Here is a 16,502-nt window from a genome sequence, read left to right as displayed (position 1 = left end):
TTGGGAACTAAGCATTGCACATGCAGCGAAATGCACCAGAACGCTCCGTGTTGTGCCACGAAGCAGCATTTGCCTCATTTGACATGAGCAAACAACAGAACCAGGGAAGAAAACCATAGATGAGCACCGTGTGGCCTTCGCCTGGTCTAGCAAATTGGGTCATCTCAACCTTCTCGTTCGATCCTAAACCTCTTGCCAAGCCCATAGAATCTCCATCGAGGGGAGGCCATTAGGCCACCCAGGTCGGTCTCCAGAATGACCTAGGCATCTGTCGGGTTGCAGGTAAGGGAGTAGTGGAATGCCACAAGAGGGCTATGCCGACCCTGTCATGAACGACGGACCCGGATTTCACTCGATCACACCCGTTAGCGAGCTCACCGAGCTAGTCTTCGAGCCCGAGCGATCGGGACAGGCGACAAAACTCAGCCCCTTCGGTTGTGAGGAACTAGATGAGGTAGCGCAAAACAACTCACATCGACCCCCACAAAGGCCTGACAAGGCTCGGGGGCTCAAATGCCAAGGGACCACGACTCTGAACTCGCGTCGATAGGATCGATGACATCCGACTATGGCTCTTGGGACCACGACTCTGAACTCGCATCGATAGGATCGGCGACATTCAGCTATGACTCTTGGGACCATGACTCCAAACTCATGTCGATAGGATCGACGACATCCGGCTATGGCTCTTGGGACCATGACTCCGAACTCGCGACGACAGGATCGACGACATCCGGCTACGGCTCTTGGCACCACGACTCCAAACTCGCGTAATGGCTTCACTAACTGAAACTAACTAAAACTAACTCTCTCGATCCATGGCGTGCACTGATGCCTGGGTCTACTCACGACTCTGCCTCACCCGATCCCATGGCGCGCATCGACGCAAAAGATCAGTAAGCTCTGTCGCGTCCAAACTAAACTTCCTCACCCGATCCTCGGCGTGCACCGACGCTGAGATCAGTAAGTTCTGTCTCGATCCAATCCCCGCGCCTAAAAACGCCTCGGCTGCACAACAACATCGTGGTTAAACAAAATTCCATCTTAGATTAAAAACACGCACACACACACGCTAAAAATAAAACCCCCCAGACGGTTCCGCCCGAACTGCACGGGGGCTCGGGGGCTACACCCGCCGGTGCGCTCGCGCGCACCCGTCCACAAGACAAAAATCCCTCGGACAATTCTACCCGAATCACTCGGGGGCTCCTGTCGGGTTCATAAACCCGGGGTCCCTCGAGGACCGGCTTCCACGCCTGGGCTCGGCCTAGGAAAACAACATGTAGTTCATGGGCCGGCCCAAGAGTCTAAAACACAACGGGCCGAAAGGGAAGTCCGGTCGTCGACCAGAAGGTCTACCCAAAAGAACAAGCGCCCGCTCATCAACTTCTTCGGCCCACCTCTCTGACCGGAGCACTCGCTTCAGGCACCAGCCGTCTCCAAGCGGTCTCTCCAATCGGAAGGCCTGGCCCAAAACTCTGCTTCCTACTTCGACTCCGCGACTCTGACCCCGCGACCGGGGCTCGTGGGAACCCTGCTCACCGCTCTTCTCTGACCGGCGCACTCAGAGCTGACTGGAGCCATCCGATCAAGAGCACCCCGCTCGGTAGGAACCAGAAGACGTGCGGAGAAAGGCAAGACAAGGCTCACAAGTCAAAACCACTATACCAGGGACCATACCCTGCATGAAACAGTACTCTATAGCCACCATCTCCCCCTATAGAATTGTAGGGGCCACTAAAACTACTATACGGTAAGCCCCCCGCGTGTCTCTAGACATCAATCACGGTATGGGCATCATGATTTGCCATACCGGGTGAACATAGCATGACTCCTCACAGGCCACTAGGCATCAAATAATATTTGCAGGTATCGGCATCCATCCTTCTTGAAGAAGATAGCACGACCTCCCATGCGCATCCGACATTCTATAGCGACATCAACAGTGTTGGGGGAGCCTACCATTATCCAGTCTTCATCTACGTGGGCAACAAGGCTTAGAAACATCCATACCCTCTCCCTCTCACCTGTAAAGCCATCCCCTTCATCTATAAAAGGGGATGTGCTCCCTCCAACGAGAGGAGGTCGACTTCTTTAAGCTCAGACTCACTAGATCAATAGCTCACAACCCCTCAAGCACACGCCTGGACTTCTAGCTCATAGCGGAGTTCCGGTCACCCTCGGCCCTTCCGGTCGGACCCGATCGGGCCTCTTGAACATGCCTCCTTTCTCCTTCTCGTTTGTAACCCCACTATAGACTTCGAGCACCTAAGCTCAGGAATAAAGTCATCGACCGACCCTGACTGGACATAGGGCACGTTGCTCGAACCAGTATAAATCCTGTGTCATTGAGTGCTAGGCCATCTCCGATCACAACGTATAGCAAAACTACAAATATTCACTAGTTGGTCACTTTCTGCACCGACACAATTAGTTAGCAACGTGGTTATATTATATTTAAAACCAGGCAACGAAAAAAAAGGTTTTCAAGCACTCACTGGCACATAATATAGCAACATGCTCGTTCAAGACCTGCATCTATACTCTTGTCTCCTCCCTTGCCTCATTCCTTGCCCTCTCCTCCTCTAACGTCATCCGCCTCTCCAATCCCCATTTGTTAAGCCCAACATCAATCGGGTTATAAATACCGCGTTGTCTAGCAAACTCACGTATCTTTTCTTTGTGATATTTAACGAATAGGTTGACATAGTCAGGTCCATATCCCCTCTTCCATGCAATTAGTTGCCTCTTCTTCAGTTCATCCAAGAACTTAGCTTGACCATCATAACATTCCCAACTGTATTTCCTAGTGCTCTGTTCAAAAGAAATATTATATCATATATGTCTTAGCAAAACAAACAAAATACGATTTCATGTTTACCAGAAAAATAACGAACCTCATCATACTCAATCATATGGCCACAATAATGGCCTATTCCAAGCTCTAAAGGGACTAGGCCATAGTTGGATTTTACAGCACATTCGCACATGACAGGAGGTGCTTTGTAGATTACCCTTTCTTTTTTCTTTTCCTTAACCCTCAACGGTTCTTCCGGCCATTGGTTCTTAGGACCATACAACCACTCCTTGAAACAACACTTCGTCATTGAAAACACCTAAATAATGAGACATTAGTACATGAACACATATAGCTCAAGATTTCAACACATACACTTTGCACTTACTTCATGCTTGTTTGGACACACAAACTCCAACGTATTCTCAGGGTTTATCACAGCTCGATCTCCGTAATCACACAGAGGAGGTTTCTCAAGTCGTCTAACTATGGCTAGGTGCTTCTCCTTAGCCATCATTGGCAGAGGGTTAGGGGGGTGGAACCCACCGCTTGAAGTACTCACGTGGATGTCTCCCTCTAAACCAATCGTCGAAAAAGAGGTACCTAGGATCAAACTTGTCTGCACGATCGATCCACTGAAAGAAAAAGCACCTCTCATGGTCCTACACAACGAGATTCCAACAAAATATTAGTAGCATACTTACACAAATAAAGAAAAAGGATAGTGCAAACAATTTCTTACATTAAACCGACTACATGTGTAGAAGCAACGTGCCGCTGTGTCTGGATGTTTTGATTGAAAAACATGGGCCGGGAAACCACAGTCACAGTTAGGGATAGGGAGGTCAGGAGGGACGGGGGCATCTTTGCTAGACGCGTCGGGGTATAATTCTCGAGGACGACCCTGTTTTCGCCAAAACTCCTCTCGAAACATTTCTTGCATCTAACAAAACGGATGTAATTTAACAAACATAAATCAAAACATCACAAATAAATATCAATGAGAACTATAACTACAATACAACCAATTTCGTTCTAAGAACCGAAAGCAGTTAACATTAAACCATAAACCTAGGGTTTCTCATTTGATCCACAACAATGAACCCATAACATAACTACATGCGCCTAGGTTTGCTAGCTTTTTTCACGCCTTGGAATCAACCTACGGTTGTATAATACATATATTGAGGGATACAATGAAACCCTAAGTGATGACGATTCTTAGGTTAAAAAATCCGACTAATATATACCGAATCGATGCGAAAAAAACAAGGAGGGGAGCGAGGATACCTTGCTCTCGAAGATCTACGGATCAAATCAAGATTTTCAAGGTCCAATATGACGATTCGTGAGGTAGGGTGAAGTTGGGAGAGAAAAACCCGAGAGAGAGAAGAAAGAAGAGGAAGAACGCTCGGGCAAGAAGGTTGGGCCAGGGTTAAATGCAGGGAGCTCGGCGCCAGTCACTCTAGCGCCGAGCCCCCTGGAAGGTCATCGGCCATGCCCAGGAGCTCGGCACTAGAGACGTTGGCGCCTAGCTCGGCGCCAGCATCAATGACGCCAAGCTAAGGGTCTATTTCCTGAATTCTTTCCGCCAGGGGTCTATTCGTGAGAAACTTTCAAAAAGGGCCAAATTGTAAAAAATCCAGGGCGGACGGACGGCCCCGGTCAGCCGAGTGGGTGGCGGTGAGTGACCTGAGGGCCGCGGTTTCCCGACGTGTAATAAAGAGCGGACCGTACTAGGAAAGCGAAAGCGAGGCATTGCCTTTCTGCAGAGGTGGACGACGTCGACGGGGCCGATAGCATTTGCCCTTTAGGGCAGGGATTCACGGATTGGGAAAAATTTCTCATGCAGACGGCAGGCCTCGGTTCCAAAGGAACGTGCAGGTGCAGGCCTGGTAGAGTGATAGCTTGATCGTACAACCACGCGTTTTGTGTTGACAAGCGCTCTAGGGGGGTTGGAGGGGCATCCCAAACGCCCAAACCACACATGTGCTCGTCACGTTTAGGCCCCGTTTGGCCGGGCTCCGGCGGCTCCGGCTCCCGCACTGTTCACCTATCGGCTCGTGGGCGGCCGATAGGACGCTACACTGTTCACCAGAGTCGTTTTTCTCTCTCCTCCTTTCCCCTCTCACTGACACCACCGGCGCCAAAGAAGCTTGTTTTTCTGGCTCCCGCGGCTCCGGCTCCCGTTGGCACCTATTGGCTCGTGGGAGGCCGACAGAACGCTACAGTGCAGGAGCCGGAGCCTGCGGGAGCCCGGCCAAACGCTTTTGTGCCAGTGCCACGCGCTTTTGTGCTCCGGTCCACTGTCCAGAGTCCCCAGAACCGCATAGCTGATGGCAACTGCTTTTCTATGGCTGCGAATACATTCCACCGTACTTCGGCCATGCATGTTGGCTTAAATTTATCAACTTATCAGTCATGTTATAATATTTTTCTCTCATAATAAATCAGCATCAGCCGTAGACCATCGACCGAACAGCTCCTTCTGCTGAGAACGCACAGAACATGCATGAATGCGATCGATGGACTCGGCGTCTTTCATAGAGGAAGCCGTGCTCATTTGCCTCTAGGTACTTAGGTAGGCCTGCTAATGGGTCGGGGCGCAACGGGTATTATGGGTTGGGTTTTAAAACGGGGTCTGTGTGGATGGGTGAGAATGGGTAGTAGTAGCTCACGGGTCGGGGTGGGTTGGGTATACAGGAGAAACGGGTTGGGGCGGGTTATAGCAGTAATGCTCCTTGCGTCACTCAAGCTCTGGTAGGAAGAGAAACGAAGAGCTGTCCCGCCGCCGCCGGCGTCGTCGACGCTGTTGTGGTGCGTGCTCCTACAACAGTGGTGGAATTCGCCTAGCGGGGCTGCATCGTGTCATGTCATTGTCGCTCAGCTCAGTTAACTAACATGGTCCTTGGGACGGAAAGCTGCGGCCGCGTCGTTGTAATCGCCGGCGCCGTCGCCGCGCTGGCCGCACTGGACCTTGCTGGCGAGGGCCTCGCGGCGCCGGAGTAGTCAGTGTGCATGGACACAGCAGCACTGCATGGCTATGCTCATGGTCCTGCAGCAGTGCAGCACCGTCAAATTGATCTCCGCATGCACTAGTGGTCCGCCGGAGTAGTCAGTGTGCATCGGCGGGCATGGGTGGAGCCCTGCGCCTGGCTATGCTCATGGGGTGCTGCATGCACTAGTGCTGCACGGGGCTTGGATAAGGAAGGTACTCCTCGGCTGCTAGCGAGCTCGTCATGGCGGCGCTGCTCCTTGGTTGGTATGCCTGTATCGATGAAATCGATGGAGCCGAGATGAACAAGCGAACATCAAGTCATCAACACAGGAGAAGCGAAGCAGCAGTGGTAGAAGAATCCATGGCAACCCACGGCAGCAGAATCCATGGCAACCCAAGACAGCCCCGTTCGCGTGACCTTAAATCCGGCTTGATCCGCTTCTTTTTTCATCCGGAATAGTGTTTTTCTCTCATAAATTCCTTTAGCATTCCTCCAAACCATCCAAATTCCTCCAGAATTCCTCTAAGTGAACAGGCCTAAAAACAGCCTACGAAACCACGTTGCAGCCCATTACCTACCTGCTCACCTGGCCATCAAGGCTGATTCTAGTCCATTCTCCTTTCTTGGTCAAGAAACTCGTGAGGCAAAGCGCAAGAGCTGCGAGCCCGACGGATGCTCCCGCGAGACGAAATCCTAGCGCCTGCCTAGCGAAGACGTTGGCCACACCGCCCGGCAACCTTAAAAATAACCCGAGTGCGGTGTCGCCCTAAAACGCACAGTGTTGTAGCTGATCTACCACTATTGTGGCTCGAGCACTCAGGAAGCAGGCAGGTGTAGTTCAACCACGGGTCGCCTCACACCCCCACTAGATACCAGCGGCTAGGATGGCACGTTGGTCGCCATCACAGACGCACACCACTAGAGCCGTCTGGAAGCACAGACAGATCTTGTTTCGGTATCTTTCTTAACCAAATTCAGAGGCAACAACTCAAGTTCTCCTTTAATCTTTGCTCAATTTATAATATATTTTCTTTAGCTTGGGGCTTGGGCATACCCAACTTTGAAATCCTGGGTCCGCCACTGGCAGCTTGAAAGCACATCTACATTTTTTTAATAAAAAAAACTTAGACCCACATTTGGGTTGGGCCGTAACGTGACGGGCTTTTAAAGATTCTTCAAGTAGCCCACGGATTCCTTGGGACGACGAGCGGCACAAGCCCACTCGCCTTGTCTCGTGCGCGAACGCCGCTGTCCTGTTTCGCTTTCGCGAAATCGCGATTGGCGTACCATGCCAGCCACCCGGCCGGGAGCCCGGGACGAAGCCGCCCAAAACTTCACCGTCGCGGCGTCGCGTCAGGACCACCGCACGGATCGCTGCCGCATCGGCGTCACCGACAAACGACAATGCAACGCTGGTTGCCGAGCCCGGCCTATAACTGCACCGGACCGTGTAGGCTGCTCTCTCGGCGTCCGACGCGAGTGCATTCCAATTTCCATCTGCCACTGTCGGGTGTCGAGGCAGATATTCTGTGGCTCCAGCCTTTGGAGGCAGGTACCGAAGTGTTGGTACGCAGCGTGCGGTTACGGCAGCGGGGATAGCGAGCGTATGGCCACCCACTTCGTCCTCAACACCGGCGCGAAGATCCCGTTGGTCGGACTCGTTGGCGACGCCGTCTATGCCGCCGTGAAGGTAAGCCCATCGTTGATCCTTGATATCCTGGTTCTTGGTTCCAGCTAGTACTGTTCTCCTGTCCGGCCGCGCAGCCTCTGTTCTTGTGGATGTTCATTTGTCATTTCTGTGTTCATCTAGGTCCAATTTCAATGTTTCAGTCTACTTAATGCATGCACACTAGTTCTCCTTTTTCTTGAACTGTTGATTGAGTGTTGCAATTCCTGATTTCCCCCTACTGAGGCCCCGTTTAGTTGCAAAATTTTTGGCTTTTGGCTACTGTAGCACTTTCGTTTTTATTTAGCAAAAATTATCCAATTATGGACTAATTAGGCTTAAAAGATTCGTCTCACGATTTCTCGGCTAACTGTGCAATTAGTTTTTTTTTTCGTCTACATTTAGTACTCCATGCATGTGCCGCAAGATTTGATGTGACGGGTACTATGCAAAAAATTTTGGTTTTTGGCTTCAACTAAACGGGGCCTGAATAACATGCAGGCAGGTTACAGGCACATTGACTGTGCTCAAGCATAGAACAACGAAAAAGAGGTGATGTGCTGATGTCCTCCTCACAGCTCTGCACTGCACTGCAGGTCGGGTTTGGTCTCAAGAAAGTGCTGGACGAGGGCATAGTCAAGCGTGAAAATCTCTTCATCACCTCCAAGCTCTGGTCAGTCAGTCAGTCCTTTCTCTCGTTCCGGGACCTGAACATTTTTCGAATGTCACCAAGGACTTGCAATCTCGGAGCGTCACTGAATGGCATACGTCTTGGAACATTTGTGCAGGAACACCAACCATGCGCCGGAGGACGTCCCGGTTGCGCTGGACGGCACACTGAAGGACCTGCAAACTGACTACGTGGATCTTTACCTCGTAAGTCCGGAAGAACACCAACCACGCATGCCTGCATTGTTTTTGTCACAAACTTGACGCTGGTGCGGTTCGTCAGATGCATTGGCCGGTGAGAATGAAGAAAGGCGCCGGCTTCGGCCCGCAGAGCGTTGTTCCGTCAGATATCCCCGCGACGTGGGCCGCGATGGAGAAGCTGTACGACGCCGGCAAGGCGCGCGCCATCGGTGTCAGCAACTTCTCGAGCAAGAAGCTGGCGGACCTGCTCGCCGTGGCGCGCGTGCCCCCGGCCGTCGACCAGGTCGAATGCCACCCCGTGTGGCAGCAGGGCAAGCTCCGCGCCTTCTGCGACTCCAACGGGATACACCTCTCCGTACGTGCGGTTCTGCAGAGAGCTCTTTTGAAAAGTTTTATGGTAGGTAGTGTGATCAGAGGTTCTCGATCATCGGTCGTCGTGTCGCGTAGGCCTACTCGCCGTTGGGGTCGCCAGGCACGATGATGGTGAAGGCGGGCGCGGTGCTGGAGCACCCGGTCGTCGTCTCGGCGGCGGAGAAGCTGGGGAAGACGCCGGCGCAGGTGGCGCTGCGCTGGGGCATCCCGATGGGGCACAGCGTGCTCCCGAAGAGCACCGACGAGGAGAGGATCAGGGCGAACATCGACGTCTACGACTGGTCCATCCCGGACGACCTGTTTGCCAAGTTCTCGGAGATCGAGCAGGCAAGTGAAGTGGCATCAGAAACTCAATCGGAAGCTGAAAGCCCGAAACACTGCAGCCGCTGCACCTGCACTGCAAATGTCTTACCTTTTTCATCTCCGTGACCGTGGCTGTGATTTGCAGGAGAAGTTTATTCGCGCGGGCTTTTTTGTTGATCCCGAAGGCGTGTTCAAATCCATCGAAGAGTTTTTGGATGGCGAGATCTGAACGACGACTGTCTGGGACTGGGAGGAGTTGAGTTACGGAACTTGGCCAAACGTACGTGGAAGAATAAATTTGTGCGTAGTGTTCGGGTACTCGGTACTCCAATAATTTTCAATTGTCCTTTTTTTTCCAGTTTGCCAGCATTGTCATTTGACAAATTGGCATTCGTTTTTATTATACCAAACTTAAAATCCGGAATTGTCCCTACTGAACTTGCGACTGATGCCCCCAATTTGGAGAACACTACTAGTACTAGCTTCAAATCGAGTTCGGAAGTCAAACTGTTGAGCACTTCGTTCCCAGGTGAGGTGACACAACTGCCCTGTTGTTCTGAAGTCGGCATCAAAAGGAGCAGCGCCGGGCAGGACTGGAGTCTAGAGACTAGCGCCGGGCATCAAAAGGAGCATGTCACTCTTGTTTCTCCGTGCTCCAAGTCAGAAAAAAAAAGAATCTACATGGCAAGTTGGCAACAAATAGGCGGCACCTGCGTTGTAACGTGGTCTGAAGCTTTGACAGATATAAAGGCGGCACCTTAGAGCAAGAGCAATGCATCTGGCTGAACTAGTCCATAAGAGTGGGCCCAACAGCATGTGACACTAGTAAAATTGCAAGCCACAATGTATCCGGATCAGCCAGTCTATAGGAGTGGGTCCCACGATGAAATAAAAAATCTCACCTCAACCTCCCATGTCCCTTCGCGCGAGTGGATGGAGAACTCCGCCCTCAACCTGTTCGCCGCTGCCGCCGCCTCCGTCTTCTCCGTCCCCGATCTCACTCCTTCCACCAAATTGGACCATGGCCTTCCATGTATACCTCCTCAAGTATCGCATCTACTAGGATCTGCAACTTCCATGCCCTTATGTAGCCTACGAAGTCAGATCGGCCGGCGCTCGCGAATGGCCGACGCGGCAACCTGGAGAGCGGCAACCTGCCCGCGGATGGCCGGCGCGGCAACCTGGAGGGCGGCGACCTGCCCACAGATGCCCGGGAGGCGACTCGCGTGGCGCGCGGACGCCCGACATGACAGGCACGCCGCACGCGGACGGCCGGGTCGCACGGACTCCAGAGGTGGCGACCTCTTATGGCTTGGGGACGCTGGGGCATTGACATCGTAGGGGGACTCCCAAGCTGAATACCGAGCGCGATCTGTGCTTCTACATCTCATCAGGTATAATCTCGGCTAAGTTACTACTTCAGTTTTAGTTAGGAAAAACCAGAATCTTTAGTTTGTAGCCAAACAAACTACACTTGGTTGAAGACAGTAGTTCTAGTTCTTTTGTAAAACTGAGAACAATGAAACGAAGAAGTACAGTTGCCTTACTTTAGATTACAAAGCATTTGAAGAAAAACACACAATACTAAACTAATTGGACAAGCCATTATCTAGCTGGCGCGGTACTGTAAAATTACATGAATGATCTTCCCAAAAAAAATTACATGGATGAGACTCTACTCTTAGGTCTGCTTCATGCTGTTGTGTACTGAATTTTTTGCCATATGTGCTCTATCAAATCTTCCTTGAGGCGAATGTGAGTTGATCGATTGCGAATTTCCATGTCTTTGTCTAGTACATCTGTGAATCCATAGATTGGTCCATGTGCAAGCCCGCTTATATTTGGGGAAGATTGCCCTTGCTCATATGTGTTATCATCTGGTACTGTCATAGATGCCTCTCTCTCTCATCCTCTATTATCATGTTGTGCAATATAACACATGCATACATAATATTGGCGAGTTCTTCCCGTTCCCAGAGTCTTGCTTGGGTGACGTATGATAGCCCAACGCTTTTGCAACACCCCGAAAGCTCGTTCCACAAGCTTTTCTTTCTCCTTCTTGAAAACTTGCAAACAATTTATGCTTAGCACTTAGTGGTCTGTTGATTGTCTTCACAAATGTAGCTCATTCTGGATAGATACCGTCAGCTAGATAGTAACCCATGCTATATTATGTCCCATTAACAGTGAACTGAACCTCAGGTGCTTTGCCTTGTAGCTGTTCTGTGAATAAAGGTGACTGGTCAAGCACATTAATATCATTGTTTGAACCAGCGGCTCCAAAAAAAGCATGCCAAATTCATAGGTCATAAGATGCAACAGCCTCTAGCATTATGGTAGGTACCTTATAATCACCTCGAGTGAATTGCCCTTTCCAAGCAACCGGGCAATTTTGCCACTCCCAATGCATACAATCAAGACTACCCAACATCCCTAGGGAAACCACGTTGATCTGCTACTTGCAGTAAACGTTGGATGTCTGCATCAGTAGGCTTGCGTAGATATTGCGCACTGAATAGGCTTCTAACACCATGCACAAAATGAATCAAACACTCCATTGATGTACTCTCAGCAACCCCGAATGTTTCATCCATAAGATCAGCTGGTGAACCATATGCCAACATTCTAATGGCAGCAGTACATTTTCTGTAATGGTGATAGACCCACTTTGCTAAATGCAGTCTCGCCGTAGACGAAAATATGGAGACCAAACACCTAGAGCTTCGACTATGCGTAAAAATAAATGCTTTCTCATGCGAAATCTTCTACGAAACTGATTATCTGTGTACAAGGGATTATCTGAAAAATATTTAGCAACCAGTCTGTTGTAATCACCTTCATGGTCTCTGTTGATGTACCTCCTTGTGTAACCCCCACGTCGAATAGAGGACCTAGCTGATTCAGCTTCAATCTCCTACTCAAGCTCAGCCTCAATCTGTGCTTTAAGCTCAGACTCAATAGAATCATCGGAGTCAGTTGACATTTTTACTACTGAATGAGGGAAGTGGTGTCTTGTGAATGAGGCAGTGGCTTGTCCACTGGTGTCTAGTGAATGAGGGAGTGCTATCTTGTGAATGAGGGAGTGGTGTATTGGACTGGTGGTCATATTTGTAGCTGGTGTCCACTATGCAACAACTATATTTTGTTTGTCTTTTTCTCAACAGCTATCTGCTGCTTTTGGCATGACCTCAACAGCTATATTTTGCTTGTCTTTTTCTCAACAGCTATATTTTGCTTTGTTTTTTTTGTCAACAGCCATCTGCTGGTTTCATTAATATTAGGTGTACATTAATACTGGGGGTACAAGCGTTGCAAACTAAAACATAAGCTACCTTAAAATTACAAATACACTGCCAACACTAAGAAAAATAACACTTAATACTAGGGGTACAAGCCATGCAACCTAATACATAAACTAACTCTTAGCTTACAGATACACTTCACAACACTTGAAATCTCTTGCTACTTTCTACTCCTCAGCCAAGTCTTTTGCTATCTGATCCAGTATAGTGTCATGCCTATTTTTTTTTCTTTTTCATTGAAGTTCGAGGTATCTATTGCCAGCAGCTTCAAATAGGTATTATATTTTTTGTCTCTTGCTTGTTTTTGCTTTCATTGACATAGCTTCATGATACATAACCATATTCTGACTTGGTTGGTTGCTCAAAGGAGATGGTGCAGCAGATTTTCCTGTCCCTTTCAGTCTTGCCTTAGCTTTCTTCTGCCCCTCAGGACGTTCCTCTTTACTCATGGTTTCCTCCTCCGTGTCTTGGTTCGATGAAGAAGTATATGCTCCTGATTTAGATATCTTGGTCCTTTTGGTTGTGCTCTCCTCTTGGATGATTCTACGCCATTTGGGCATCTCCCTGGCCACTTTCCACAGGTACTCATATATGAAAGACCTACCCTTGTTTTGTCCCTTGAACATCTCATGGGCAGTTTTTAGTACCATGTCATCAGATTGCCCACTGCTGCGTGCACTCATAGCTTTAGCATAAGCCCCATTGAACTTTGTGATATCCCTCTTCACATCACCCCAGTGTGTCTTCAATTGTTTGACTGACCTCTTGTGGCCATTTTTTGGCGCATTGTCGTTGAACTCAGCAGCTACAGCTTTCCAATAGTACTCAAATTTCCTGTCGTTGCCGATTACAGGATTAGTGGAGTGATGTGTCCATGAACTAAATAGCCGTTCATTTTCTTCTTCACTCCAATTGATGCGTTGACGCCTCTTTGGTTCTTCTTCACTGCTATCACTTAACTCTTCAATGTTGACTGATTGCTTCTCTTGTTGTGCAGAGCATCGTGAACTAGTCTCGGATCCATGGGAAGAAGTGTTGGCTGCCGCTCCACCAAAATGGGTGAATTGCAGCACTGATGGTGGCCTATTGGCAGTAGGTGCACCCAAAGGAACAACACTTTCATGGAGATGAAATCCTTGAAAGCTTGGTGGCGGGGGCTGTAGCCAACTCCCTTGCTGATGAACACCTTGAAATCTGGGAGGAGAATGTCCATATGGTGGGTGGATTCCTGGAGGACCAAAAGGATTGAAGTTCTGTAGAAAGTTGGATGTTCCAAAGGGAAACTGAGATTGGAGTGTAGGTGGTGAGATTTGGCCACTACTCTCTGAGTATTGGGTTGGAGAGTCATGATTCAGAAGATTGGAAAAGTTTTTAGGGGAGGGTTCCATTGGAACTACTAGTGTTCTAGACTCCAATCTCAGTTGCTGCTGAGAATTGTGCAGCAAGATCATCCACTTTTGTAGGCAGAAGATGGAGTTCAGCAAGTATGGTGTGTGTGGACAGAGACGGTGTGGAGGGACACGGAGATGGAAGAGGGGCAACAGTTACTTTAATGTATTGTGTCAGATGTACAGTCCATTTGTACCTTTTTATTTCCTTGTGGGCTGACCATAGCGCAATGGTTACCTTTTCCTATTTCTTTGTTATGAATCGGCCTGACAATGTATCAGCTAGCTGATACTAAATTTTTTATTACCGACTAGTTTTTGCCTACATCGTGGTTGCTCTTACAGATGATTCCAAATTCCAATAACTAATTTGCCAGCGAGTGCTGCAAGTAACTGTCAGTGTGTCACCGTACTACGGCGACTGCTGCTGACGAACCTGATGGAGACGAAGCTGTCCCTGAACCTAAAGAAGGAGGAGCTTTGCGACAGTCAGGCGTGATGGGCCTTCCAGGCATCGAAGGGCGAATACCAGGCTAGTTGGGCCGGAGTGGGTTAACTGAACCATGGACCCTGCGTGGCCCAGAATAGGAGGAAGCTCGATCTGCTCCTTCCTCTACCGTTGAGAGACGACTCGAACTTGGTCATTGTCTTAGACCGTGCCGGTAGGCCACGGCGACGGCGAGCTCGGCTGATTGCCGGAGTTCGAGACCTTGTACCCAAATTCTACCTAAACCACATATATCGAGTAGCAGTCTGGTAATCGGTGATGCAGTGCCGTGCTGTTCCAGTAGTGTTGGAGTTGGAGCAACCCCACACGGCTTCGTCACCACACCCACACCCAGGCCCAATCCCAATCCCATCCCCACACCGAACCTATTTCTTCTCCGATAGCTTTTCTCTGCTTTCCTTTTTTTCCTCTACAATCTTCCATTCTTCCCGGGTTTCCCTGACTGACTAAAGATGGCCGAATCCTTTGTTCTCAATACCGGCGCGAGGATCCCATCGGTTGGCCTTGGCGTATGGCAAATGCAACCTGACGCTGCTGTCAACGCCATCTACGCTGCTGTCAAGGTCTTTTTCGCTGCTCTGATTCCCTTCTGCTTTCCCATTCAGACGAAAATTTTCTTTCGAAGGTTGCCTGTGTATGTATGTGCTAACAGTCTGAATTACCGGTTTCGTTTCATCAGGATACTAGGATTAGGATAGGATATATCCTTTGTTATGCCTTGGGCCTGTATTCTGTAGATTATAAGGTCTTATTGGACAACCTTATGTGCAATTGGAAATCTATGTTGATGCAGTTACCTCAGCTAACCTAGCTAGCTTATCCTCGAAGTGTTCATATATGCTCCAAAGGAATAGGATCATAATGTTTTTTTTAGGGAATAGGATCATAATGTTAATTTAAATATAGAAGAAGAACGCAACAGATTTTTTCTGTTTTTAACTTTTTCTGTTCAAAATGTGTTGCCAAGTCATTGATACGCCATCGGATTGTTTGCATCTCTTCTACCCCAGTCTAAAATTGATGCTGGTTTTCTGACACAGGCTGGGTATCGGCATATTGATTGTGCTGCAGCATACAACAATGAGAAGGAGGTAGTAATTACTTGCACCCCAGTTTTTCACAAGTAGTGTGTATTAGGGCTTCTTTCTCTAAAATGCAAGCCTTACCTTCATTTTTTATTCTTTACTAATCCTGCTTACACAGTAGTGTGTATTAAGGCTTCTTTCTCTAAAAATGCAAGCCTTACCTTCATTTTTTATTTTTTACTAATCAAGCTTCTTTCTCTAAACTCATGCTGCTAACCTGCTGTTATTTCAGGCATTTTCGCCTTTAGGCTCACCTGGATCTCCTGGGATCAATGGGCCAAGTGTCCTCAAGAACCCCATTGTGGTCTCTGTTGCAGATAAGTTGCAGAAAACACCTGCCCAGGTTGCTCTACGCTGGGGAATTCAAATGGGCCATAGTGTACTCCCAAAAAGCGCCAATGAATCAAGGATTAAGGAGAACATTGACATATTGGACTGGTCTATTCCTGAAGATTTGATGGCAAAGTTCTCTGAAATCAAACAGGCATGCCCTAATGTAACCTTTTTTTTTTCTGCTAGTTGCATTTCATTGATTGTCTTCGTCTATGATTGCTACAACTGTTCATGTACCAGAACAATATGCATATTTCAATATAATGCACCAGTCGTTTCTTGTAGAAATGCACTGAGTGAAGTCTTTGGGTACTTACACTTCCATTCTTCTCATATGATATTCCTTCTGGTTTATTACATGCAGGTCAGGCTGCTGAGAGCTGAGTTTGCAGTTCATCCTCAGGGCGGCTACAATACATTGGAGGATTTTTGGGATGGTGAAATATGAAAGCATACAATTTTTTTCAGAATAAAAGAGCCAAATGAGGAAACTATTCTGACATGGCAGATGCTTTGCTTGGACAGCTGAGATATGATTACCTTGGTTTGGAGAAAGAACCTCAGGATAGTTGCCCCTGTTGCTATTCCTCTAGAAGCTTTATGTTTCATTGTATCCAAAGATGACTGTTCCAATTTCGACCAAATAAAGTGCAGTAATGGCATTTTCAACTTATCCTTATTTGTTTTGGAGTCTTGTATTGTCATCCATCACAAAAAAGGGAGATTGAATGCATAGTCCCTAATACGGTGGATTTGGAGGTTTTCGTGATCGATGAACACAATGTGTTTTGCAGTGGTAAATGCAATTAGGTAAGTCACAATGAGTGACAAGTGTCTTTGCCACAAGACTTGGTTCATTGACTGAAGCATGGTGCAAAG

General features: G+C 48.6%; 1 protein-coding gene and 2 pseudogenes across 1 annotated transcript; 2 read left to right on the top strand and 1 right to left on the bottom strand.

Moving 5' to 3' along the window:
* Window positions 1-7,276: 7,276 nt before the first annotated feature.
* On the top strand, window positions 7,277-9,406 carry LOC136513436 (NADPH-dependent aldo-keto reductase, chloroplastic-like; annotated as a pseudogene).
* Window positions 9,407-12,476: 3,070 nt separating this feature from the next.
* Window positions 12,477-13,697, bottom strand: LOC136510998 (glutathione S-transferase T2-like; annotated as a pseudogene).
* Window positions 13,698-14,563: 866 nt separating this feature from the next.
* Window positions 14,564-16,296, top strand: LOC136513437 (aldo-keto reductase family 4 member C10-like). Its single transcript, XM_066507440.1, has 4 exons — window positions 14,564-14,768; window positions 15,246-15,296; window positions 15,523-15,774; window positions 15,988-16,296. The coding sequence occupies exons 1-4, from the start codon at window positions 14,658-14,660 to the stop codon at window positions 16,069-16,071; spliced, it is 498 nt and encodes a 165-aa protein (XP_066363537.1). The 5' UTR covers window positions 14,564-14,657; the 3' UTR covers window positions 16,072-16,296.
* The last annotated feature ends 206 nt before the right edge of the window (window positions 16,297-16,502 follow it).

Source organism: Miscanthus floridulus, chromosome 16 (genome assembly GCF_019320115.1).
Source record: "Miscanthus floridulus cultivar M001 chromosome 16, ASM1932011v1, whole genome shotgun sequence".
Taxonomy (NCBI): domain Eukaryota; kingdom Viridiplantae; phylum Streptophyta; class Magnoliopsida; order Poales; family Poaceae; genus Miscanthus; species Miscanthus floridulus.
This window is presented reverse-complemented; position numbering and strand designations above follow the sequence as displayed.